This window comes from Sphaerodactylus townsendi, linkage group LG12 (genome assembly GCF_021028975.2).
Source record: "Sphaerodactylus townsendi isolate TG3544 linkage group LG12, MPM_Stown_v2.3, whole genome shotgun sequence".
NCBI classification, from domain to species: Eukaryota; Metazoa; Chordata; class Lepidosauria; order Squamata; family Sphaerodactylidae; genus Sphaerodactylus; species Sphaerodactylus townsendi.
In genome coordinates, this window is record NC_059436.1 from 33758720 (window position 1) to 33784154 (window position 25435).

The following is a 25435-nucleotide window of genomic DNA, read 5'->3' on the forward strand; positions in this document are numbered from 1 at the left end:
AGAGGGCTTGGTTTCTGTTCTGTTTCTTTACAGCTGCTTGCAGGCAGATCTTGTCTGGTAGGTCTGTCCTTGATTGCCATATTGGTAGGAAGCCCTTCCCAGCCTGCTTTTCAAATTTTCAGTTCCTTGGAAAAGCCTGGGCTATCTGGCTCCTGTGGCCAGATCAGCCTGTCAGATTCTTCCACGCCGCCAGTGGTTTTCAAGCTGTCGTGTGGAATATCCTCAGATTCCTCAGGCAGCTGATTCATGTGTTAAGGAAATGCACAAATAGCCCGTGTCCTGGTCGGACATGGGGTTGCCAAACTCCAGGCAGCGCCTGGAGATTTCCCACTATTTCAGTTGTTCTCCAAGTGACCAAGATCAGTTGTCCTGGAGAAAATGGCTGCTTTGGAGGGTAGGCTCTATGGCTGTGGTGGCGAACCTTTGGCACTCCAGATGTTATGGACTACAATTCCCATCAGCCCCTTCCAGCATGGCCAATTGGCCATGCTGGCAGGGGCTGATGGGAATTGTAGTCCATAACATCTGGAGTGCCAAAAGTTCGCCACCACGGCTCTATGGTGTTGTACCCCCACTAAGGTCCTTCCCCTCCCCAATCTCCACTTCCTATAGACTCCACTTACAAAATCTCCAGATATTTCCCAACCCAGAGTTGGCAACCCTAGTCAAGCATGATTAGTTGAACATGACATGAGATGCTAGCACTCTACTGTTCCCAATCATGTGAAGTCTAGTGTTTATCGGGGATCATGGAGTACCTGGTGAAGAATCTTCAGGGCATCACACCATTTTCTGCAACAGTCTATGGGTGGTGGTATTTGGCCCACCTGGGTATTTGGCCCACTGGGGAAACCCAGTGAGGAGCACAGCTCCAGGGCAAAGGGCTGGAGGCCCTTCTCCAGGTGCACCATGGTTCCAGTCCAAATCAGGCATCACACATGTGTGAATTGAGGAGACTGCACAACTAACATCTGTCTGTGATGTCTTTTTAAATGATTTTTTAAATTTATTTTACACATCTAAATAGCACACAACATAGAAAGATAAAGAAAAAAAATCCTGATCTAGTCCCCCTCCCTCCTATAATAATAATACTGAATGCAAAGAAGAAGAAACACACACACATACACAAATACCTACACACATATATGGATAACAAGACATGTAAGCAACCCCACCCTCTTTCCCCCTAGTTTTCACTTAACGTGGCTCAGAACCATCTTTAAACATGCAGCTGCCTCACTAAATATCCAAGCATAATTCTAACTCGGTGCTTACAATTAATTTCTACATTTCCCCACTTTTAGTCCTTCTTATACAATTGTCTTAATCCAATACTTAATCTGTTTTCATTTAAGTCTCGAGTCCTGTTGTTGTTTCTCTTTGTATATATTTTCAATAAGTAGTCCACAAAGGATTTCCAGTCTTTCAGAAAATTGTCCCTATTCTTGCCTATAATAACTGCCGTCAGCCTTGCCATCTCTGCATGCTCTGTGACTTTTTAAGATCCAGTCTTGTTTTGTTGGAAGTTTGTGATGTCTGACACAAGGTGGGCAGGAAGCCAAGCCCGCCAGGTTGTGAATTTGTTATATTAATGGCAGGCAGGTTTCCCTAGAACTGATTATCCACTGACATGGGCCGTTGTGGGAGAGTGTTGAATGTGTTCTCAGTCACCCTTCCAATTCTTTTGAAAGCCACAGTGAGTTGTTAGGAGTCCCAGCAAACGCCCTGCAGGCAATTAACTGCCGTTGTTCATGTTTTTTGCTTGGCTCTCCCACCCCTATCTTCACTGTCCAGATTATACAACCTCTTAGGAATGTGAGAATATTGCTGGTCTCATCTGAGGTTTTTCTGTCTCCTTAATAATTCCTCTGATGTTTCTCCTATGAGGAGGGAAGCCCCGAAATTCATTTGGCATTTGATGTGTCAATTCTATGCACTGTAGTGTTCCATGTGGGCCTGCATGTGCAATATTCAGTGCACCTGCAGCCCTGCAAATGGGGCAAAAAGCATCTCCACTGGGGCTGCTTTGGCTTGGGAAAATAGCACAGAACCCAGCCAACTCGTTTAGACCTTACACCAAGACACACACAGGCACACACATTTCTCTGTCCAGCCTGGCAGGGACGTGCCACCCACGGGGACATGTGGGGGCAAATGTCCCTGGGTAGTGACCATTTGGTCACATGGGGGGCAGAAAATCGCCCCCATACCCCTCCTTCTTCCCTGATGTCCAGGGCTGGGAGCAGCCGCCCTGCCCTTAACTCGGGGCCCCTGCAAGGCTGCACAGGACTTACCCGAGTCCAGGGGACCCGCTACCGAAGGAGGAGAGGAGCCGGAGACATCTGCTCCTGAGAGGAGCAACCCAGTTCGTCCCGGAGACCAGCACAGCAATCACAGCAAGCCCCGAGACAGCCCCAGCGAGAACAAAGGGTCCAGGCAAGAGGAGGGAGAGGCCAGGAACGCTGCAGCTCGATGCCGGAAAGAGATGGGGACCAGGGGAGCCCAGCTGGCATGGCAATGAGCCAGGCAAGGGGAATCCACCACCACCCCGGGAGCCTGGGGCAAGAAATGAGTTTTCTGCCAGGCAGGGAGGGCATGGAGGTGTGTGTGGAAAATTCATTTCTTGCCCCAGTCTCCATTTTGTGTCGATACGCAACTGATGCCTGTTTCCTGGATACTACAGAGAATTGGATCAAATCTTGCTGAAGCTGACACTAGCCTGTAAGCTGCCATAAATGCAACTGTAAAAAATGTAGTATAATACAATACAATGCCTTTCATTTGGGTCAAAATAGAACAGGAGGCAAGGAAGCCACTGCATGTTTAAAGGCGGTTCTGAGCCACATTGAGTGAAAACTAGGGGGGAAGAGGGTGGGGTTGCTTACATGTCTTGTTATCCAGTTTAGCCTGACGGTTCCTAAATGGCCAATGGCTCCTGGAATGCCAAGAGGAGAGTAATGGAGAATGTCAAGCCAGATCAATTTAGCCACAGTTGAGGAAGGAGTGAGGGGACTCTTCCCCCTCCCACCTCAGGCAGGTTTCCAGCATAAAATTACAATAACCCCTGAAAATTGTGATGGTCCTAATTAAAATCTCACTTTCTAGACTTGGATGTGTCTGGCCCTGACCTACTTAGGTATGTATTTTCCACCTTAATTAGCTGTATCCATTTGAAGTTAAATGATGAATACTGTACATAACTTGAACTGGCTCCGTCTATATAGAACCATAATATTTCCAGGGCAATTTCCAGCATCCTGCCATGACAGCTCTCACCCTGATTTTCTGCTTCGGTATCAAGAGTGCTTCTGAATTTGTCAGCCCTTCTGTGTCAACTCTAATAACCCCAGTTTTGTTTTCCATATGCAGAATAAACCCATGAGACTTTATAATTGCTTCGTTTCCTTGTGCCAGTTTTTTTCCTGTTAAATTTATGCAGAAATATATGAAAACAGGGAAGAAAATTCTATAAAAAGGAAGATTCAGCCACTGTAATTTTGTAGCTGGACAGTCACACAAACTGAGATGTCATCAGTTTTCACCCTAAACTAAACCCAAAAGCCAGCTTGGAGGTTCCTGCTGTGGACAAGCAGAGAAAGAAGATTGCAGGAAGTAAAGAGGGCAGGGGACGAGGACCTGCAACAGGTGTCAGAGAGGAACTTGTAGACCCCTAATGCAAACCTAATGAAAGGGACTTGCTTTGGGGAGAGGGGAAAATAAAACCCAGGAGATGTGAATTGTGGTGCTGAAGTAGAAACTCGCTTTATTCAGTTAGGGAATTATTTCTAAGAAACCAAATAATTCTCTTGCAATGACAAAACCTTGCTTTTGAGGTGTAGTATACATTGGTACTAGCCAATAAGTGCTTGGACACAGATCTGTAGAATCAGCTTTTAGCTTCTTTCTGGAAAAAGGAATTGTTTTCCCCCCAAATCTCACCCCTGGCAAAACCAGTTTGATCCGAAATCAGATCTGAACAGGAAAAACAGTGTCATTTGCTGTTGAGGTCCAGTGGTCAGAATGCCAGAATGAGATCTGAGAGGCGGATTCCGCACAGGCCAAAAACAGCGCAACAGTGCTGTCCCTGGGCCACTATTCGCATGGCTGCCACCTCCACGACACAGCGCAGTGCCCCCCCCCCCCCGGTGGAAATGTTGTTTTCCTGTTTTGGGAAACAGCGTTTCCCTGCCAGTGCTGTGCACATGGCACCGGGTTGGAGGCACCACTTTTCAGCACCTCCATTTCCCCCCACACTTTCCCCCACACTGCGGAGCGCCGCAGGGAGAGAAGGTAAGTATGGGGAAACTGGGCCATGGCCGCTCTGGGGCTGCTTGCACCTCAGCATGCAAACGGCCCCGGGACTCCACCAGCATCATATGCTGTAGTAGCCCGTGCAGAATCCACCAGAAGCCTGGGTTCAAATCTCTGCTAAGTCTTTAAGGTCACTGGGTGATTTTCAACTTGTACTTTTCTCTTGTCCTAATGTACCTCACTGGATTGTTGTGAGGATGAAATGGAGAAGAGAGAATCATATACACCTCACTGAGCTGAAAGTACTGAATGGATACTGAGCACAGCGATTGCGCTGTTATGCTCTGTGCTGTGCTGTTTTGAAAATTGCATAGCTGTAAACAGACCTATTTACTAAATGGGAGTCTGAGACCACTGGAATTCAGGCCTGCTTCTCTGCTTTTAAGTCTGTGTTTAGAATGGGAAAATCTCCTAAACCTATTGTAAGAACACACAAAAATTGTTCTAAAATACATTTGTCATCTCTGGTCGTGCATAAATATGTCTCATGGAATTTTGTTGGGAACAAGTAGAAAAAATCTGGCCTATCTTTCAGATCTCCACACAGGCACTGCTTTTTTCTGCATCGACACTTCCTGTTCAGGCTTCTCTTATGTATTCTTGCTTGTATTCTATTGTATTTTCTCACCCCTCCTGTCTATCTTCTGGCCATTTTTACACAGCTTGTAGTGCAGTTTGTCTGTAGTCACTCTTGTAGTCTTTTCACCCCTTAAAAAAATTTCAGTGAGGTATCTTCAAAGCTACAAGACTCAATGTAAGAATCCATGCCGATTCCCATATTGAGTCTTCAAAGCTTTGAAGCTTTGTAGCTTGGAAGATACCTCTCCAAAAATTTTAAGAAAGGGGAAAATGACATGTTGCCATAATCGGTACGCACAACTGAGTTTGTTCGTGTACTTCAATTAGTGAAATAGTGCCTCACCACAATGCCAGCGGAGGAAATGACTGTGGGAAAGAATCAGAAAATGACGGGTGGCACAGAGAAGCAAGCTGAAGCTGCAGAAAATGGTGGACAAAAAAACCTGCTTCCCCTTGAAACACTTCATTTTTTTTGCACCGTGTGGACAAAAAGGCCAAAACTGTTCTTTTTAAACTGCTTTCCAAATGTTTTAAATGGTCTGTGCAGAAAGGGCTATGGAGAGTTTGACACTGGCATGCAGGCTTGATCTGCTCTGGAGACCATTTGCAGTGGAGTTGGGGTGCCAGCAGCCACCATTAAGCAGAGGCACATGACATGACTGACAGCAGGACAAAGGAACTCGCCTGATCTTTGCCACTACTTAATCCAGTAAATGTTCTCACAGTTTTAGAATTGTTCTAATGCAGTCCTCTTGGGGCAGGTGGTAGCATAGAGGCTTGAATGTTGATCACATATTCCCTAGTAACCCGGCAACAACTAATTCTAAATTTCTAGCTTGGGATGATGGCTTAAGCATTTCCCTCAATGGTACATGAGAGATTCCTCTTGCAAATGGTTTGGCTCATGGTTCTATGCTTCCCTTCTGCTTCTTGCTTATATCCTGCTGCAGTCCGTGTTCTCACCCTTTGGGCTAGTTTCATATGAAGTTGTTGGTGGAATCAGATTGCTTCAGCTGTGACTAAAGCAACCTTCTGCTCTTATTTTCCCCTTCTGGTGAGAAATATTGGATGCCATCGGCAACCTGCTGGAACTGAAGTAGTTGGATATAAGCAGAAGGACAGACATGGGAGTACACAGTCTGATCTGTAGTCCAGTGAAGCCAAAATGTACAGGTCTCGATGGAAATCACATGGGCTCCCTTCTCTGTGACTGGCACTTGGGAAATCTGAAATCAAAAGGCAACTTGTCTGTGTGAATGGACTGTCATGGATCTGCCATCTTGACAGATCTTGGTGTGTTGCAAGGGTTGGGGGTTGTATAAGTTAGCACATGCAGTTGCTGAGTCTCATGATGTGACAGTAATCACATTATTGCATGTGTGAATCTGCTGTCAGAATCAAAAGACTTTGAGTTTAACCCATTGAAGTCCCTGCACTTCAAGACTGTCTGACCAGTGACACCATACGGTGCTGACCAAATGTGCCTTTCCTCCTAAATATTTAGCGGGGGGGCGGGGGGGGGATATTTTCATAAAGTATGTTTAAAGAATATTGCAAGTTTGTTGTGTCTGTGAATGTGCCTAAATTGACACCTGATGGAGACTTGGGGTGGGGAAATTAATTACAGACTGCAGACTTCCTTAATTGTGGATCATTCTCTAGTTTAATTGGGGATCATTCTCTTGGTCAAGGACCCACCAGAATTTGCGGAAAGTGTCACCTCTTCAATTGATGAGAGGGAACAGACAAATGTATGAAATACAGATATCAGCAGGGGCATAGGTGTGTAAAATGGCACCTAGGTGCCATTCCTCCCCACAGCTGCACCCTGGCCACTTGCAACTTTGCCCCACCCCTGAACTCCCTGTGGGGTTTGGGCAGGGGTACAGTTGTGAGGAGGGGCAGCTCTCCAATGCACCTCCTCCCCGTGACCCCAGGAAGTGGCACTCGGGGCTCTACTCCACACAGCCCTCGCTATGCCACTGGGTACTGGAAATTAAGGAAAATACTAAGAGAGAAGCAAATTGGGGAGATGTGAATCAGCTAAAGGTGACACTCGGAGTGCAAGCTATTCCTGGGAGCTAATATATTATATGGTTCACCTGTGTACAAGCTCAGAGAGGAGTGTTAGTGGGCCATCATGATCACATCTCTGGGTGAGGAGAAAAACTCAGCACACGTTTGATACTGTTTTTGTGTCACTATTTGACCTGCAGACTTCAGCCCGTGGAGCTTGCATCCCAGGAGAACCAAGACTTCCCCGAAGAAGAAGCAATGGACAAATTGGAGTTGGAGCCCAGCACAGCCCCTGAAAGCAACTTACCCACTGTGTGCCTGAAGCAGGTGTTTCCAAAGTATTCAAAGCAGTTTAACTGTCTGCGGCTGGTGGAACGGATTGCTGTTTTGTTCATCCGCTTTCTGGGCGTCAAAGGCACTACCAAGTTGGGGCCAACGGGTTTCCGGACATTTGTAAGGTTAGGCATTTGGGGATCATCCTAAAGAATAGTCCAGAATTAGTCTCTTGTAGAATGCCCGGGGAAGAATTTTTTTGAAGGCACTTAGGAACTTCCTGGATGGGCTAGTGAAGGTTACCATACTCTTCCTTCAACCAGTGCATTGATTTTTGGGCCCTTGGGACTGGTAATCATACTCTTCAATGTATTCTGTTACCACCTGGATTAGAAACTGGATTAGAAATTTAAATAAAAGCCAAAAATTCTCAGGAAACTCAGTTTTGTGCAAAACTAATCACATTCTGCACAGCTACTAGGGATGAGAGAATTTCACCTGACCCATTCCTTTTTTGGTTGTAAAATTTTACTCTGGTGTGCATGCTCTCAAATTTTAGATTTAACTAGAAGAACTTTGAAAACTAATTCTAGAATTGGTGTCTAGAACTACAGATTTTACCGTAGTTTTCACTTAATTTGTATTTTTTTACCCCAGCGCTACTGATGTGCAAAAAAATGCCACATCGATCTAATTATACATGTAATTGCATCAAAAAAAATTAGGCAGAATTTTGGAAGATGTGCACATGTGCTCCTGTGCATTGATAGAACTCTTCACCTAAAACATCTTGATTCAATTGTCCATGCAACCCTATCATGAATGCCTTTTGCAGTGTTAGATGTACATGTGTATGTGGATATATAGTGCATATAGAAGAGAAAAGATACTGATTAAGAGAAAGAGAAAGATCAAGAAGCTGCAGCAAACAACACATGGTGCAGTATTTTGTACACATTTCAGGAATTGCTAACGTGCCAGTTTCAATTTGTAAGCAAAACTGGATAATTTGGAGCTCTGAAATCTAAGGAGGAATTTGAATGATGAGAATTTCAGCATCATCCTTAACTGCAGCTATAGATCTAGATGCTGAAATCCATCTGAACTAAAGTCAAGAGGCTGGAGAGGTATCCAATGCAATTATTATTTTTTACAATTCATTTCTATGCAGAGTTAGCCCAGTCTAAACCCATAACTCCTCATAGGAGTTATTATCATGTTGCTATGCTTTTCAGAGTAATATAAGCAGCAGCAACAACACCAAAAGCCAGCTTTTCCCCATAAGTAACTTGATAATGCAAACATCATGGGGGCAGGAGAGGGAAGAGGACAGAGAGTGGTGCAGGAGATCAATAATGGGTGAAAAATGTGAGATCTGTGTAATGATTGTTCATTCATCTGTTCATCCCTCTGTTAGAAATATTTCTATGCATCATAACTTTTGAGACAGCTTATAGAATGTTAATAAAATGCACAAATCAATCATAAAAATAGTAACAAGCAGCTAATAAAGGAAAAGCCACATTTTGAAAGAACTGTGGAGGAAATTAGTAGAGGAATTAGTAGAGAAAAGGAAGAGTTGCCAGGGGAATCCAAGCAGGGAAGGATTGTCCTAAGTGAGGCACCACCACGGAAAAGGCCATGTCTTCTGTGGCTGCTGATTTTGCTTCAGAAGAAGTGGAGCACACAGAATCAGGGTCTCTAACAATGGTCTTAACAGCAGGACAGATTTTTGTGGAAGTCCTCATGATTATCTGGGTTCTAGGCAGCTTTGAACTTCAGTGATCAGAAGCACCCTTTGAATTGTGCCTAGGAACACAGTTCCTTCAGAACTGGCAAAATGTATTTCCCCTAACCTATGTCAGTTAGTCACTGTATTCTGGATCTACTGAAGCTTCTTAGGAACCTCCAAGCAACCCTCCATATAGAGTACACTGCAATAGTCTAATTTGGGGGTGGTCGGAGTCAGATGCATCTATACTTTCACCCATGTGAATGAAATGTCTCCTCTATGCTGTATACCTCTGGATACTAGATGTTGTAGGAAAAGAGGAAGGGATGAAGGCCAAGAGATAGCAACTTTCCTAAGGTTGCTTTGTGAGGTCCTGGTGACATTTGAACCAGGGATTTCTGTCTCTCTGGCTCAGATGTTTGGCTGATATTCTCAGTGGATGAGTTTCTGCATTTTTTACTTTTCCACATGATTCCTTTTTGATTGACACTGTCTTTTCCTTTCCACTTTTTCATGCTCCCCAGAAACTGCAAGATCAGTAATAGCAGCTTTTGCATGGCGTCTGCAGACATACTGTACATCGACATCAATAGAAAGTGGAATGGCCTTGGAGTGGACCAAAGAGAATTAGGTAATTTACCTTTTCCTCTTTGGGCAAGCCGGGGGTGGGGGAGTAGGGGTGGGGGGGACTATCTTGTGAATTCTGTAGGCTCTTAAATCCCTTTCCCAGTAAAGTCTTCAAATATTTACTGTCTTTGATTTTGTGCTGGCTAAAGCATAAAAAACACCTTGTTTCTAAATATGAAGAGGACCATTCAAAAGCTTACATTTATTAAGCAAGACTGCAGTGAACAGAACCCTCACTAGTGTAGCCCTGACATCCCACCTGCCAAGTGGCTGCAGACGGCAGCGGGGGGTGGATTTGGATGAGGTGGTTGAAATGGGAACGTGGAAAGTAAGTAGCCAGGTTAATTTTCACATTACAGACTCACATCGCTAAATTTTTGCTGAGGCATTTGAAAATTTAGCAGCCTGTTTTCCCCAAATACTACCAAAAAAGACTTTTCCACTGCTGCTGAAATAAGTTTGCAGAAATGCCCAAGTTTCTGAATTTCATTAGCAAATACTGAAATTGATCGGCAATCAGAGCCACAGGAAGCTATTTTTCACGTTTATTGCTTCAAACAAGCATTGCCATCTGGCCCATTGTTAATTCCGGATTAGCGTTTGGTGTTTAGTTTGCATCTTAAATTGCTGCAGATAAGCAGAATCTGCTCATGGGATGTTGCTAGTGCAGATTTGTGTGTGTGTGGTTTTATTTATTAGCATCTTTTCTTGTTTTGTTTTGCTGACCAGGGCAGGCGATGTGAAAAATATTTATTTATACTACATCAGGGTAAAAAATTCTTTTCCCCTCCTCCTTTCCCTCAAAATGCAGCTGTTGTGCAGATTTTCCCGGATCCTTTTTTTTTTTTGCTAGATCAAACTTTTTGTTGTTGTTTTGGATGTACTTGTTAGCTTTGAAGAGACTGGCTGCTGTTAAAAGAAGGATGGTGATGGTGATGGATCCAGGAATGCTGTTCTTGTGTTCATTCACAGTGGTCCACCACACTGCTTTCCCCTAGCCCCTTCCAATTGTCATTGTCTTTGCACCCTTTCCTATGACTATGGTGGCTGTTGGCATCATGGACCTAGCTACTGTGCCTAAGCACATCTGTGCTAAGGAAATGTGACAGTCAGAAATTCATCTTCTTTCAAACTGCCCTTATAATCTGTTTGAGCAGCTGGTTGCTTACGGATTTTTATGACATTTCAGACACAACCATTTTGACTCTGGGTTGCTTATGGATTTTAAAAAATTTTTTCACACAAAGCCACTTTTGTCCTGTGGCATCCTGGGGCTCAGCCATTTTTAATGAAAACTGCTTTCTCCCATTTTCAGTTTTCCCCTAACGCTTCTGAATTACTGCAGTGTGCTCTTTAAAAGGCCTGGGAAACTTCTGAAAGGACTGCCTTCCTCCTTCCCCGCCTTTTTCTGCCAGACGTTCTTTCTCAGCTTTTGTTTTTTAAAAGTTGCAACAGATGAGCACTGTAGCAATTGAACGCATCCCAATGCTGATGATACCGCAATTCAGTGCTATCTTACCAACACTCAGTTGGATTGAGTGGCTATGCTGCTATGGTGCTATAGCACTAATCTTAGAATGTTAAAAAAAAGCTGAAAAAAGACGTGCCACGGAAGAAGACAAGAGAAAAAAGTGGCACTTTTAGAAATGGCTAGAGCATTTTAGAGCTCTTTCAGGACAGTTCCTAGATCAGTGGTGGTGAACCTATGGCACGGGTGCCAGAGGTGGCACTCAGAGCCCTTTCTGTGGGCACGCATGCACAGAGTTCATCATGGTGGGGGGGGGCAGAAAATCATCCCCCCACACATCTAGGTTGGCCTGGGCAAGATCCTTTACCTGGGAGTAAGCTCAGTTGCTGGCAATGGGGCTTGCTTCTGAGTAAACCCTCCTAGGGTCGTGATTCACCCATTCGAAGCATTGCATGGTTGCTTCACCAAGCTTACTCCCGAGTAACGCACGCCTCAGAGCCAACCATTTTTGCCATGTTGACACTTTGCGATAAATAAGTGGGTTTTGGGTTGCAATTTGGGCACTCGGTCTCGAAAAGGTTCGCCATCACTGTCCTAGATGGATTGAAATGAGTTGTATGAAACATCTGTCCCTTTATAGCTTTACTCAGAAATGGGCCAACAACTGATGACATCCAGTTTAGAACATTAAGCTGAAAGGGCTCTAGGACACTTGCAGGTGCCTGTGCCATATTTTGTTTTTGTTTTAACTGTCAGTCTTAGGGATGCTCAGGAAAGGTTCTGTGGGTCTTGGCTGATGACTAACAATGAGGAAATGACTACTTAAGGGAGCCAGAAAAAAGGAAATAATGACAGTCGCCCATCAGACTTGGCCACTGGAAACAGCGGAAAGACTAAAGTCTAATGCCGATAAAAGTTATATGTTGTATAAATACATATATTTAGTGAATCTGTTAAGAATCTGTCATATTGGAGCCCCATTCAAAGGGGCCTGGTAGGGGGGGACTGTGACACTTCGGCAGTGCCCCGACTCCTCCAAAGGGCTTTCCTGCAGCATGGGAAGCCCCAAAATGCAAAAGAACAAAAAATCAGTGAGAATCCCCTATAGGGGAAATAGAGATACGCCATGAAAAACATGATGTATCTCTGCTAGCAGCTCCACTGATGCACAGGGCTGGTCAGGCAGTGGAGGCTGACTAAGGTTGGGCTGCCCCCTGAAAACCCCTGACCACGCTGGTACAGCATTTTGCACCAGTGGGTCTAGGTGACCAGCTGGGCACTGTGGAGCTGTACAGTGCCCGGCCACCAGGGTAAGTAACCCCCTGCATTTGCCCCTTGTGCCAGCGGGGTGGGTGCCCGTGCCAGCACTCAGTTGTGCAGGTTCCAGAGAGGGATTCACCCCCCTGGATTGGGCTGCCCCACTCATAATGATAAAATTCTGAAAGATGAACTCTTAAAATCCTTCTGAATGTTAGAATGTGAAAATGGTGTCATTCAGGCCTTACTTTCTGATATTAGTCTAACTCATGGGGGTTCCACGTCCTAGCTGGAATACGTTACTTGTCCTTCTTGCATCTTGATGAGCGCTCCATGATCAAACTAGTGGTGCTGTGAAGGGACATGCCACAGCTGCTTTGCTGAAGCTAAGCAGGTCAAGGTATGGTAATTGCCTTCAGAGGGGATCTCAGAGGAATCTCACCTGTTTACCTGGGGACCTATGACAAAATCAAAAGTGACCCCACAGCCTCTTATGGCCTTGCAATTCTATGGTGCTCTGTGTTATTTTTTAAATTGTATTTGTTAAAGTTCATGCTAGATAAAATATGCTTGAAATGAAAGAGGACAAAAAACACAAACATGCAGTGAGACAAAATGAAAATGTCAATTAAACAATCACATATTCATTTACTTACAGAAAGAATTTTTGCCATCTCTCAAAGAGCCTGCTTGAGTCAGCTTACAAAATAAAAAATATATAAGATATTAAATTTAAAAATATTAAAAATCTGCATTAAAAAACCCAGCCCAGCCTAAAATCATAGACCATAAAAACAGAAGTGACATTTTCCAGGCTAAAATAGTATTGAAAAATCAACCCCCAAATTAAAAGTGAGACAGATCTTAACCTGTGGGCTGGACAATATGAAAAGAACCAGTGATTCAAATATCCTGGCCTCAAGGGATTAAATTTTAAATGACCACCCAGAGCACAGTTTACAAAAACCAGTTAACAGAATACCAGGTGGTCCAGCCATATTTTCAAATGACAAATGAAACATAACAGACTACCGGCCAAACAAACCACTGAGGAAGGCATTTCACGACTAAAGCACTACCACAGAGAAGGCCCTGCCTCTGACTGTCATCCACTCGATGGTTGGGCACATAGAGCAGGACCTCCAGAGTTGATCTTGTGGGCAGGTTGATTTGGGAGAAGATGATTCTGTGCCATCTAGCAGGGTCTGTTGTCACCCTAATAGAAGCGCAGAGCTGAGCAATTAGTGAGGCAATTCCTTGAATAGTTTGAACAGTTTATTCATCTGCTGAATTGAGTTCATTATACAAGAGCAGGGCTTCGTTCACATGGGGATCCATTGATCCTCTAAACCTAAAGGTCTCATATCTCGCAAACCATGCAGGGTCTCTGATGAGCTCTCCTTGGGTCAGAGTCCCAGGTACTACTTAGGCCTTGGGACATGTCTACGCTACTGGCAGTTTAGAGAGTTGGCCATCCCGGCTCACCCTCTTATTGAACAACCCTTTTCAAGCTCTATTTTGTCTCTTTGTACTCATGTAGATTTTTCAGCAAAGCAAATGGAGTTCACAGGCATGTGCCGAGGGAAGAATAACCCACAGATGCCCTGTGCTTTCCAGACTGAATGCGGATAAATTCGATCTAAGGGGAGATGGAGCTTAAACAGCCTCAAGCAGAGGGCCCGTAAAAAAAGATGTGCATGGAAAGGCAAAATTAAAAACCCACATTTAGAAAGCGATGACATTTATTTTGCAAGGGATGACTCCTCTCTGTTCCCTACTAGGTTTTTTAATATGTGCTCTGGATACTGATGAACCTTAACGACGGGAAGCCGCAAATGTTCGTTTTGCGTCTACTTGCACTGATTTTAATTGTCAGGTTTTATTAAAAATGGTAATGGATGAGTTTTACTTTAATATCCATGCAGAGGTTTTATGCCAAGGGATGAAAACCAGGGAGTTGCTCGCCAGGGGTGGGGCTGGGGGCTGGGCTGGGCTGAATCCATGTCTTGTTCACAAGAGGTAAAACCAGTGTCTGAATTTTATTCCACAATCATAGAGATCCACCCTGGATAGGACAGCTCCTGGCATCCTTTATTTTCATTCTCCTTCTGGCCTACCAACAATTAAGAAAAGTACAGTGTCTGTCTACTAGCCAAGTGAGAAGCAGAAGGAGAGGGCAGTGTTCTTTGCTTATCTGTGAGACCCTACAACTGGCCACGCAATTGTGGTGTCGTGGAATGTCCTCCAAAATTTATAATTCACCATGGCTGTGTTTGCTGCTTTTGACAATGTATCCCCTGCCACCAATTACCTCATACTAGTACTAATAAGAATAATAATTGTTGGATTATGCTTCAACTAACGCCCTGTTAAGCAACCAAACACGTCATTCTCGTTATTTGATCCTCATCTCCAGGCCAGGATATAGCAACCTACTATACTCTTTTCCACTGAAATGACCAAGTAGAATTGTAACTTCATTCACCCCATGCTGGACCATCTTTGTTTTAGAATGCTCCGCTTGGGTCCTAGTGCCTGCCAAACAGAGGGAGGAGAGCACACTTAGCTCTGGGTTACAAGTGCCTCTGTCGGGGCTGATGGGAATTGTAGTTCCTGAACATCTGGAGAGCCGCAGGTTCCCTATCCCTGGCCTAGGTGGAGATGGTAACATTTCCAAACTGCCTTCCATGATGCAGCTTTAATTGGAGTCCTGCTTCCAGCCATTCAGTTCTGCAAAAATGGCTGTTGTTCTCTCACAGTAAAATACAGCTTCTAACTTTTCTTCCTTCCTCAAAAACCTCCAGGGCAGTGTCACTTATGGGGCCCTGAGAGGATGTCTTTCCCCTCCCTTTCTATTCTTCCACAGCTGATAAAACATCACACAGAATTAGCAGCTGCTGAGCACCGATAAACCTGGTGCATTATTTGGCAGTTGGTTCATGTCTACCTCACGATTGACCCCAATTGGCGCCCTCGGTTAAGGGAAATTATACTTCAGAGCGTAATTGTTCTGTTTCAAAAGAAGTCTTTCCCCTGCTGCCTCAAGAAGCTCAAATTGAGTTTACAAAAATAATGCAGTCTATGCACTTTGAAGTATTCTGTGGAAACGAATCCCCTCAAGGGTTTGCCCTTAACCAACAGAGCCCCTCACAAATTCCTTATTGCCGGCAGGTTACAAAAGTACAGTGGGGCACAGCGTCTTAATTAGGCACTAAGTCTAAAATTTTAATTCACTGCCAGGTTCGGGAAAAAGCAGGGATTATTGTTAATGAGGTGCCTTTCCTTCCCTTTCACCTGCTGGAATGAAAAAAAAAAATCACTGAGTACGATTTTAAAGAAAAGCCCGTTCTCAACCAGAGGACAAATCTGCTCCAGACTGCGCTGGTGCAATATTGTGCTGGCCACAGCTGGAGTGCTTCAGTAGCCAAGAAAGGAGAAGGCCAGGCATGACCTAGTTGGACAGGCATGACGGGCTTGGCATTGGCCAATGCGGGCAGACGTCAACATCAGGAGAAGATTGAATAGTTATTCTCTGCCTTATATTTTCCTTCACCAGAGGCTTCAGCTGAGGTTACTTCCAAGTGGGGTGGCAAACCATCTTACTAAGAGCAAGACACCTGTACCTGGCTGGAGAGCTACCTTTTGCTCATTTGTTTTATTTATGAATTAAAATGTTTAGATCCTACCTTTCCCTGTGGCTCCAGGTGGCTCACAAATCACAGCTTAAAGTTGACAGAACAAAATAAAGCCTCAGATACCTCAAGCTGGGGCTAGGCTGGGCTGACACCAACTTCTTCAGCTATTGAGGAGGCACTCGGGAGTCAGTAAATGGCTGGGTTTGGCTTTCCTCTTGAACTGGGCACTGAGGCTTTTCTCTTGTGTAGGGATGCCAGGTTGCAGCCAGAAACCCCCAGAAGGAATTGGGGTAGGCCTGGCACAGCAATGTTGCACCACTGTCCACTAAAAAATGGAAGCACCTTTTTTGACGCTCTAGAATGTACAAAAACTCTTATGTCAAGACCAGTAAACCTGGAAGTGACATGGTGGACACTCTAGCTGTAAGGCTGAACACACTCAGATGAAGTCGACTTTATAAAAAAGGAACAAACTTTATTGACTTGTGTCGCCCTGACTACAGGGTGCTGGAACTGAGGGTTCTTGCCCTAAGTCCCAGTATATAAAGGGTGTGTTGGTGGGCGGTTCTTAGCTGTGGCGGGAACCAGGGGATTCGGAGAAATGAAACTTACAGGGGATTGCAGGAAATGAAACTCGGTCCTGACACTATCATTTTACAATATTGTCCACCATGTCACTTCCAGGTCTACTGGTCTTGACATAGGCGTGCTAGCACAATGCTGTTGTGAGCTCTTTTTTCGTTATCATTTCTTCCTACTTACATCTGAGGCTCTGGGAAACAGCTAGTCAGGATGCTGGGAGGCTTCTTACTTTGGGGTTTCCATGTAATCTGGCCAGATTCCTCCTGAGAGCTTTAGTTTAGTTGCTGTCTGTTTATGCTTTCGTGTCCCACCTGGGCTTGAACTCAGCAACTCTTATGTCTTTCAGGCAAACCAGTGACTCCACAACAGCTTACTTTGTGGTAGTCAGGCTCCAAATTCTTCCTTTCCTTTCCTTTTCTTTCCTTTACTGTAAAGCAGGGTAGGCAAAACAGACACTCAGGAGTGGCCAGTCCTTCTCCAAACATTTAAAAGTAGCTGTCCACCCCTCTTCCAGTGCTGGTGTAATCACTTTCTTATACTTCCTTTTAAAGCTACATTATTTATTTATTTACTTACTTACATGATTTATAGTCCAGCTTTCTCAATGGGACTGAAGGGGGATCACACAGAGTTAATACAGTCGACAGATGGGGCATTCAATAAATAATGCAATAATAATTAGGCTCGTAGAACTGACCAGAAGTCTAAAACAGAACTGAAGCAAAGTGTATGTCTTAATATGACAGGGTATACAAAAATTACATAGAGTCCTAATTTCAGCAAGCTAAACACAACTTATTAAATTATACAAAAATTTCACAGTAGGATCCTAACTTTGTTAAGATAAACAGAGTAATATAGATCACAGTCCCTAATAATTTCTCCAAGTGACAGTAGCCCTTTCCGCATAAACCAAATAAAATGTTTCAAAGCAGGAAATAAAGTGTTTCCTCATGGTGTTCCACATGGCTTTTAGCTGAAAACGTTTTATTTCCTGCCTAAAAATGTTTCATTTGCATGATGTTCCCTAGCGATTCTTTTTTGAAAATATTTTGAAAACATTTTCACTTGCTGTTCAGAGCTTTTTAAAAACATTTCCTATGCCTCTCCACAGTTCCCGGACTTCCTTGTTGGTGCCATTTTCTGAGCTCATGCCAGCCATCTCAAGCTGTATTTCCTCAGTATTTTTTTTAATTGGTGGTGGTAGGGATATTTACATAGCTATGTAGATACAATCCCTAGATTGTACCGCCCCTCGGGGACGGGGCGGTATAAAAATCGAAATAATAAATAAATAAACTAAAGAGAATTGCAGCACGAGAGGTTGAAGCTTCTTAGCTATGAATCTAAGAAGAGTTTTTTTTTAAATGGGAAAACCGCAAAATGATGGCCAAGAGACATTTTTGAAAGGGAAAGTGCAGACAAACGGGTTTTTTTTTTAAATGTTTGCAAAACGTTTTCAGGGACTTGTGTGGAACGGCAGGGGTGTAATTAGGGAAAATGGAGCCCAGGACAGACTCCGAGTTTTCCACCTCCCCATGTCCCCCCATGTCCCCACCGCCCCCCACTTACTTTAGCCAACGGTGGGGCCTGGTGGGGCTGGACAGGGGCATCCGCAATCACCTTGGCTGGCTTGGGCGGGGCGAGGGAGAAAGGAGGGGGTGTGGGGAGCGATTTTCCGTCCCCCACGTGACCCCCAACAGCGTCTGCCTGGGGCGCCTGTCTCCACCCAGCCCCGTGGTAGCTGTGCCATTGGGAACGGGCCATGGTGAATCATCGTGTACAGTGCTACCCTACTATATCTGTATAGAAAAAACCCTCTTGAATAAATCTGTTTTTAAGTGTGTGGAGAACCAGGAGAATGGGAGACTTCCTGACACCCCCAGGCAGGCCATTCCACAAGGTGGGGGCCTCAACGGTGAAGACAGACGTATGGGCAGTTGTTGATTTTCCTCTTTGGAGGTTGGCGCCAAGCTGGTTGAAGGTTGGAGAGCATTCCTTGCCATATAGCTGCTCCCTTAGTGGATGCATCTCATCATCTCAAAAGTTGGCCAGTCAGCTGGGAGATGGGAGGGGAAGAAGGGAGGATTTCAAAGGGAGAGAATATTTTTAGGTAACACAGCCTGTCTTCTTTTCTTCAAGGGATGAGCCTGCAAGCTTTCGTGGAAGCCTTCTTCTTTTTGGCACATAGGAGGTACAAATCTCTCTCCCTCCACGAACAAGTGGAGCTGCTCACCGACTTCTGTGAGTACAACCTGGCTGCACTGGACGAGAAGCGCCTGGCCTGTAGCCGTGGGGTCCCTGAGCGGCGCCCGGCCCTGGTCACCTGCCAGCAAGATCGACTGCAGCTCCGGCCCGCCTCTCCCATGCCGCCTCGAAACCACAACCCCGTTGCCCATAAGTTTGTTGATTATAGAAGTTCTCGGCCCTGAGGCAGCTGGGCTCACCTCAGAGAAGAGCTTGGGTACGAAAGGCCCACAGCTGGCTGCGTGTGCTGTGGGGGGCGAAACGGGCACCCAAACACCCCACGTCAGGGTCACGGCTTCTTTAGTGTGGCTTGCCTGATGGAGGCGCCTTCACTACAATCTGTGCTGCGCAGCATCCCCCTTGCAAACAATGACTGTTAGCCACAAGGGTTGGTGATTTACAACCTCCCCTCGAACAGTCGCTACAGATTCCTCATCAATGAAAGCCAGGCACGCCAGGTGGTTGCTGGAGAATCGCCTCACTGAAAAGATCCAAGCCTGAATCCTGCCTTGCTGAAGGCCTTCTGGCCTGGGAGAAAACAGCTGTCGTGCTTGGTTTGGAGGGAGGAGATTGGGGGGGTGGGGGGGCGGAGATGGGAAAATTGTGCATAGAGTTGCCACTGGTAAGAGCAGAGGATATTGATTTTGGTAAACTAAAATCCTACATATATATTTCGGTTGCCTTGTGCAGTCTCATTTCATTCTGATTGGGCAGAAGGGGGCAGAACCACAGCCCCACACTTCTGGCATGCTGTCGCTTTGCATGCAGCATGTCCCCTGGTTCAGTTCCCGGCACTTCCAGATAAAGGTTCTTAGGTTGCAGATGCTGGTGTTACCTGAATTACTCTGGCCTGTTCCCTTTTAGTTGAAGAAATTATCTAGAAATAGACCTGCAATGCAAGAGGCGGATAGGAGATCCACATGAATATATACAGAAGTTTGTGCCCCAAAACACGCCACTGAGAAACCAGAATTGAAGAAGGGTTATATTGATGGATTAAAAATAACAAAAATACACATACAAGTTGCATACTCACACATAAAATTTTGAGAAGCCAAGGGCAGGGGTGTCCAACTCTGGCACTTCAGATGTTCATGGACTACAATTCCCATCAGCCTCTGCATGATTGATAGGGGGAATAGGCAAGGTCATTGAAGGAAGAGCAGTATTTACCAATCCATAAGAAACCTGAGGAAGCGAGAGACAGTGACCAACACTCCTCACAGGAAATGATGTTGGACACCAGGAGAGAATTCTTTCTTTCTTTCTTTCTTTCTCTCTTTCTCTCTTTCTCTCTTTCTTTCTCTCTTTCTCTCTTTCTCTCTCTCTCTCTCTCAGGAGAAGATGGTGCTCACGGTGACAGAAAGCAACTCCACAACACATCAAGTGTTTTGCTAGGCTGGATTTGCCCTTGGAGCGAGCATTAGACAAACATTTCAAATTTGGACTTTATTTTTAGCCTGTTTCTCGCTTTCCGAAGCATGTCCAATTTGCCTTTGGTTTGAGCTGACAATAGAATCTCCGTGGAATCAGCAGTTCCTTAGCACACAGAATCCAAAGTCAGTTTCTTTCTGTAAGTGGAAAATTGCTCTTCTTATCAGACTGCCAGTAAATATAGGTCTGCTCTGGCCTGGGGGAAGTTTGGAATGGCAGTGGTGGTTCATCCCTTTTTACAGGAAGCCCCCCCTTGTGCCCCCCCAACTCCCTTAGGCTTGATCTAAGCATGCCACTGGTAAAAGAAAAGGATTTTCCTGCAGGGCTTTCCACTTGCACAGTTGCTTGTTTAAATTGGGCTATTACTTGCACAAAGCAGCTATGTGGCACACATAGTTCATTTGGTATGGGTAGCGCCCTGGCCAAACAAGATGCCACGCCAAATGTAGTCTTACAAGTCCCAGAGGGGATCTTTTTGGTTTGTTCTGCTTCATCCATTATCCATTCTAAACCAGGCTTAGTTTCAAAGACTAAAATGTTAACCATGAGACTGTCACAGCCTGCTAAAAAGCATGAACACTGGTTGAGGCCCAGCAAAGAACTTAGATGGTTCAGTCTAATAGCATAAGCTTTCTAAGAACATAAGAAAGAGCCTGCTGGATCAGACCAGAATCCATCTAGTCCAGCGCTCTGCTACTTGCAGTGGCCCACCAGATACCTTTGGGATACTCACATGCAGATACCTTTGGGAGCTCACATGCAGGATGTGAAAGCAATGGCCTTCTGCTGCTGCTGCTGCTACTGCTCCTGAGCACCTGGTCTGCTAAGGCATTTGCAATCCCCAGCTTCCTCCTCTGTAACTCTGCAAGCATTGGCAATGCGTTCCTTCCACCCATTCTTAATTGAATACTTTGAACTGTCTAATCCTTTATAGCAGAATTCAGGCTGCAAAGATATTACGTAATTGTGCTTATAAAACCAGTGTGTATTTTTGGAACATGGTTTTGGAGGAGAAAGCTAGCCTGTCATTCCAAAACATGTGCAGTGGGTCAGGGAAAACCTTTCTATCTCATATGATAGTGGTGTGTATTCCCCCTACCCTCACATCTTTAACAACCATTGAACACAGAAATTAATAAAGCTTTTTTTTCTTCATAACAGTAAAAACTTTACCTGTTGAATTTCTCCAGTTCAGACTGCCATTGAAAGCCCAGGGGGATAATGAAGCAAACCTTGGTCATTTGCTTGTGAAGTTGTCCCACAGTTTTGATTGGGAATCATGCAAGCGCAACTGCTGAGCATGCCAAGAAATTAGCAAGCGTTCGTGCAAAGTAGGATGTATAATATGTGCTGGCAATTACTGTAATTAGATCAGGTTGTTAATTGGTACCTAGAAGAAGGAGGCATAGGAAAAGGAGCCTCCTTTTATAGTGTCATCAGTGGCGGGGTGAGGAGGAGAGGGTAATTATTAGGAATGCCAGATCCCATACTGGATTCGGTTAGAAGTTGTGGTTAGAGGAAGGAGAATTTCATGTGGTTTAGCTTTTTTGTTAGTGAAAGCTGTGGAAGGACCAGTTGAGACAGCTTGCCGTTTTCCCTTCAGTACAACTTTTCAGTGACATGAGAGCCGTGGCAGTGACAGTTTAGTTTAAGGGTGGAGGCACAAAGTGCCCCCCACAGAGGATGATTTTGGTGCCTACTTTTCAGGAGGTTTCCCCTATCATCTAAGGACACTGGGGAGGGTAGAGGGATAGAAACATGAGCAGCCCCTCCAGGTGTATTGGGGAGGGGGGAATGGCACCTGGGGACAACACCTGCTCTGGGTGCCCCCCCCCACACTCAGGGGCGGGACTCGGGGGCGGGGGCAGCTCGGACGGGCACCACAGTGGCAGCAGGCCAGCAGTGCCCCCGAACCCCGCCCTTGAGGGCCTGGAGAGGGAAGGAGGCAACTCGGACGGGTGCCACAGCAGTAGCTGGCTCCTGGCAGCAGGCCGACTCTGTCTTTAGGTGCTTCACTGCGCCAACCCAGCTCTTCCTGGAATAAGTCACTCGTGGCCCATAATAGATGGTTGATTATCAACACTCTTTAGCCAGCTTTGCACCTGTCCCAATTTGTACCTGTCCCATTTTGCTGCTAGGCCTGAATCACATGTGGAAAAGTGTATGAATGATCAGGAATGTGCAACAGAAGATGACTCCCTCTTTAAAAGTCCCATTTCATGTTTACTTTAAGGGTGAGCAGGGATCACCTGGCTGTCAGTATGGGTCTAGAGGTACTCTTATTTACAGGAAGATACTACTTTTTACCTGATTCTTTAAGACATGAGTATACTTTAAAAATGTAGGAATGGGCAGAAATGTTTATTACACTCTGTTTAAAATTTAGTTGAGCTGCTAAAAATGAGTTTAAATAAGTCAGGGCCTGCGTCCAGCTGCTATCTATCTCTGCTCTAGAGAAAACCACGATGCTTCTGGTTTGCACTCCTTTTAAAGATGCTTCATCAGTATCTTTCTGAGGAGGTGTCTCATATGGTTCCTTACTGTGCAGAATTCAGATTTTGCAGTAGGAATAAATATATAACAGGGGCTGATGCGGTGCATCCCAAGATGAACATGAGAGAATTCTTGAGTGTCTCGACTTGTGGTTTGTGTTCTTAAAAGCAAGCTGCTGGCCCTCCCAACTGAGAATTTACCCTAGAAAATGTGTGGGGAATCCCAGCAAAATCCCAGCATAATAATACATGTAATCCATATTTATTTATTAAAATATTTCTATTCTGCTTTTACTCTTGGCTGAAGGCAGCTGTGGAAAAAAAGCAAAACCTACACTGATTGGAATGTCCTCACTGTTCTTGTGTGACCTCTCTGATGATAATATATCCATATGTGGCGTGAACATCTTGAGAAAGTACTGGAACTCAGTGTTGTGTGTGAAAGCAAGCACTGATATGAACTCGGCAAAGACTGATGGCAAACATTCTGGAATGTTTAAATATTCACTGAATATTTGCCAGTCTGTAGTTGATATCTGATGATATTTCATTTCTGGGTTTGATGACAGCTGAAATTGGACTGTATTTGATGGTTGGTAGGCAATGAGATTTAGTATCTGTCAGCAACTGATAAATAACAAACCACAGGGGCTTTACATTTGTCAAGTTATGAGAGTCCAGCTTGGGTGCTTTGATTTGTGCAAGCAATCCCGGGATGCCAACAAATCTGAAGCACTCAGATTTCAAAATAAAACATTCACATTTGTGATGTGGGTTCATGTTTTTGCATCTGGAACTTGATGTGTGTTCAAACTGAATTTTCTTTTTGTGAGATCAGAACATTCACGGATGTTTGCTTCTGCTTGAAGTGCTGCTATCCAGCCTGTTGATCAAGCATGGAATAAAACACCATTGTTAGGCCTTTGAGCACCAGCATGGAAATATGTATCTTTAAATCCCCCACAGACTGCATTAAAGTTGCCTTTCACTCTCTTTCGAGTTGTCTCAGTGGTGGTTTTGGCTTCTTTCTTCTCCAGCATGTGCTGAATTTGTTATTGTTCATTTTGTGCCTTGTATTTCTATCTTTTAAGCCAAAAGTGGCTGTCAAAGTGGCTACCAGGAACTTTTTAAGAAGTGCAAATGACCTTATCAACACGAGTTGCATTTAGACTAAACTGACAATTTATACTGCTTCCCTCTTCCCAGTACAGTCCCCTCCCAAGCTGTTCTTCATCATCACCAACTTCCCTGGAGAAGCATTTTGGGAAGATGATAGAAAATAGAAGGGTGAGGTGGGAAAGTTCCTTTCTGCTGATGGGCATTTACTCTAGATCTAACCTAAAAGTTCCTTGTGGAAGAGATTCTCAGCTGAGCCTGGTCCAGGCATTATGGAAAGTGTCTGTAGCCCCATCAAGGGCATTTGGAAAGTACAGGAAGGAGGAGCAGGAGGAGCAGGAGGAGTTTGGATTTATGGGAGGAGGAGGAGTTTGGATTTATATCCCACCTTTCTTTCCTGTAAGGAGACTCAATATGGTTTAGAAGCTCCTTTCCCTTCCTCTATCCACAACAGACACCTTGTGAGGTCAGTGAGGCTGAGAGTTCCAAAAAAGTGTGATAAGCCCAAGGTCACCCAGCAGGAATGTAGAAGTACAGAAACACATCTGGTTCACCAGATAAGCCTCCGCCACTCAGGTGGAGGAGTGGGAAATCAAACCTGGTTCTGCAGATTACAATCTACCTGTTCTTAACCACTGCACCATGCTGCCCCCCTTGGAGGGCTTTCATTTGAGTGGAGGGCACAGTGGGAAGTTTTGCTTTTGAGGTGCATGGTTGAAATTGGTTGAGTCCTAAAGTTGCTTGGGACTTTTCTCAACTCTCCATCGTTGTATGGTGCGAAATTGCCTTGGCCAAGACACTTTTCCATGACAAAAGGAGAGGGAAAAGGGGAGGGGGGAAAGAAAAGGAGTACAGTGGAAAAAGCCGAATGAAACATTTCCTTCTGCAGTTCACAGTGGAATGTACTGGAACCCTGATGCCGGAACGTTGGCCCTCTTGGAGACCTTATATCGGTGTCTTAGCCAGAGGGAGTTTTGCTTCTATCTCACTCTTTGGATCTGGCTACCTTGTGAACAGACACGATCAGAGCGTGGTTTACAGGCAACTTTATTAACTTGGTTTTTATTAACTGGAGAACCATGATTTAAATAGCACTGGATTCACCCAGGGTGCTTCAACCCTGCAGGGAAACTCAGTCACAGTCTACTTTGGCAAAGAGATTATTAAATGCTCATTGTGGATGGAGGATTTAAAATGTTGGGCTTGGCGGTCATTTAATTTTTGAAGCCAGGGGTGCTGGCGATCACAGCCAGCCTGGAAGGCAAGATGTGGGGGAAGTGGTAGCAGCCGCTTGCTGATGAATGAAATTCATTCTGCGCTTGCTTGGAAGGTACTCTGGTCTTCATGGAATGCCTGTTCTGGTATAAAAGCAGACTTCTGTGACTTCCTAATGCCACAACAACAGAAGTCTGACTCTTGCACTCAGAGTCTGTCAGCGGCAGAGGCGTATGGTCTATAGCACAGGTGTCAAACTCACGGCCCTCCAGATGTTATGGACTACAGTTCCCATAATCCCCTGCCAGTATTATGCTGGCAGGGGATGATGGGAACTGTAGTCCATAACATCTGGAGGAGTGTGAGTTTGACACCTGTGGTCAAAAGAGTGCACACCTTTTGGTCACATGGGGGATGCTGGTGCCCCCTCACATGACGAAACGGTGTG

At 44.9% G+C, this 25435-nt stretch overlaps 1 protein-coding gene across 1 annotated transcript in view; it reads left to right on the forward strand.

Moving 5' to 3' along the window:
• Positions 1-23649, forward strand: part of TTLL11 (tubulin tyrosine ligase like 11) — a 79350-nt gene extending 55701 nt beyond the window's left edge. Inside the window, 4 exon segments of the mRNA XM_048512765.1 lie at positions 7110-7367; positions 9439-9545; positions 18626-18786; positions 18788-23649. Coding sequence (XP_048368722.1) covers positions 7110-7367; positions 9439-9545; positions 18626-18786; positions 18788-19048 — 787 coding nt within the window. The 3' untranslated portion in view covers positions 19049-23649.
• The last annotated feature ends 1786 nt before the right edge of the window (positions 23650-25435 follow it).